The 2,065-nt window shown below is 40.4% G+C and overlaps 1 protein-coding gene across 1 annotated transcript in view; it reads left to right on the top strand.

The window, feature by feature from the left end:
* The window catches only part of rftn1a (raftlin, lipid raft linker 1a), a 40,223-nt gene that overhangs the window by 14,363 nt on the left and 23,795 nt on the right, over window positions 1-2,065 (top strand). The window contains exon 2 of the mRNA XM_014011228.1: window positions 623-774. Within this exon, the coding sequence (XP_013866682.1) occupies window positions 627-774 (148 nt within the window). The 5' untranslated portion in view covers window positions 623-626. The remainder of the gene's footprint in view (window positions 1-622; window positions 775-2,065) is intronic.

Raw genomic sequence — 2,065 nt, 5'->3', positions numbered from 1 at the left:
GTGTGTGTGTGTGTGTGTGTGTGTATGTGTGTGTGGTTGGATTCGCACAATATTTCCCCGAAGCTAAAGGTGACAGATGAGCAAAAGGATTTATGTTTGTGTGGAGCTATCACACTCTATTGAAAGTGTAAATGCATTACTTATATTTAGAAACTCTATCAGTTCTGTTTCCTACTTTTTTTTATCACCTTCATGTTTCTTTTTTCTTTGCTTTTGATTATCACTCGCTGCCGTGAAAGGCGGTTATGCCTGTGTCTTTGTGTGGATGTTTGCATGTGTTCGTCTGTCTGTTAGCAAAGTATCAGTGGAGGGATTTTAATGAAACTCTCAGAAAATAAAAACCGAGTTTGCATCTACAACTGATTAACTTTTGGAGCCAAACTGAGTCAAGATAGCTGGCACAGCTAACAGGTTTTAGCAAAAACAAAAATGGGTATAACTTAGTTTTACAGATGCTAAGATAAAATTTGGTCTGTTAGTAGCTGAGAGTTTTTCTCAACACATACTTGTTGTAATGATAGTTTGAGAAAGATCTTCATTAAAAAGTTTATCATGCAAAATGGTATTTCCTGCAAGATGTTTTTWAAAAAAGGCCTCCCAATCCTCTCCTCTTCTCTCACAGAGAAATGGGGTGTAGGCTCCCAAAGCTGAGGAAGGCTGAGGAGAAGCGCAGCCCCGGGAACATCTACTCCACCCTCCGACGGCCTCAGGTGGAAACTAAAGTGGGAGTGGCCTACACCTACCACTTTTTGGATTTCCTGTTGGGGAAAGAAGGTATGAACAACAGCTCAACGTGCTGTCGGAAACTATTATTCTCCTCTGAGGACTTTCTGAACCATCTACTAATGTCCAAAGTACATTTTGTTTCTTCCTGGGAGCTGAGCCTGTAAAATCCTGATGAGACACCATGTGACCTGACACAGCTTGACTCCCACACATGCATACTTGAAATAGTCATGTGTTACTGTTTTTCATGTATCATCTCTTTTAAAGAGACACAGAAATAATAATAAGTAAAAAAATGGGAGTTAATCAGAATAATTCTGAAAGATTGTTTCCAAGAAAATAATCCCTTCATGCCTTAAAAGGCTTTCTGTGTAAGTCTAACACCTTTGTCTGATTTAATATGAGCTGATTTGTTAAAATGCAAATGAACTCCGTCTTTATCTCCGCCGCCTTCTCTGGCTTTAGCTCCTCACCCTCGATCCTGCTTAAACACTTTTTTGGCTCAGCTATGTTAGGAAACAGCGAATGTTGTGTTGCTATGTTAAACAAACCTTCCCCCCACCAGCCAAGTCCCACCTCAGACATTAACAGGATTGTTTTCCTCTCAGTTTTATATGAAATCCTGGCCTTTCCAAATCTCTGGTTTTGAGTCACTCTACTTCTGAGGGGTACGTTCTCAGCCATGTTCTTAGCTGATTATTTTGCTAATCATATTTTTCTCTGAGCTTATAGGACAAAAAACACAAAATTTGACTTTCATCTCATCCATTCTGTCAGCTGCCACAGGGCAAGAGGTTTGGTGTACTCTGGAAATCTCATCAATCCTACACCCTGAGACAGACACCCATGTGTATTTAGTCTCATTTTAGCTGTACTGGTTTCTCCTTAACAGCTTTATTTTAGTCTCTTGTGATTCTGGCCTACCAGCTGCAATTTTCAAAAAGCCCTCACAAGCTGACGGTGTGGTGTTTGCTCAGAACCAAACAGTAGTTAAAGTCAGTGATCAGCCAATAAATTTGGGAAGCTTGTAAGACCACATTGGTTTTGGGTACTGTCACACCCTCTCCCACCCACAGTTGTGCTGCTTATGTGCATTTTGCAGCTAAACAGTCGGGTTTTTCCCACCAGTTACTTGAGAAAAACAAACAAACAAACAAACAAACAAAAAAAGCAGATATTTGGATTTACATTTGCCAGATCAGTCTGTGTAAATGCTGGGTGCTGAACAGCTTTGAAAATATTAGCTGAAGAAGCTGAAACTGAGCTAAAGCTAAAAAAGCATCCATCCATCCATCCATCCATCCATCCATCCATCCATCCATCCATCCATCCATCCATC

The sequence above is a fragment of the Austrofundulus limnaeus genome, unplaced genomic scaffold (assembly GCF_001266775.1).
Source record: "Austrofundulus limnaeus strain Quisiro unplaced genomic scaffold, Austrofundulus_limnaeus-1.0 Scaffold78, whole genome shotgun sequence".
Classification (NCBI taxonomy): Eukaryota; Metazoa; Chordata; class Actinopteri; order Cyprinodontiformes; family Rivulidae; genus Austrofundulus; species Austrofundulus limnaeus.
The sequence above is the reverse complement of the archived record's forward strand: the minus strand, read 5'-3'. Positions and strand labels throughout refer to the sequence as shown.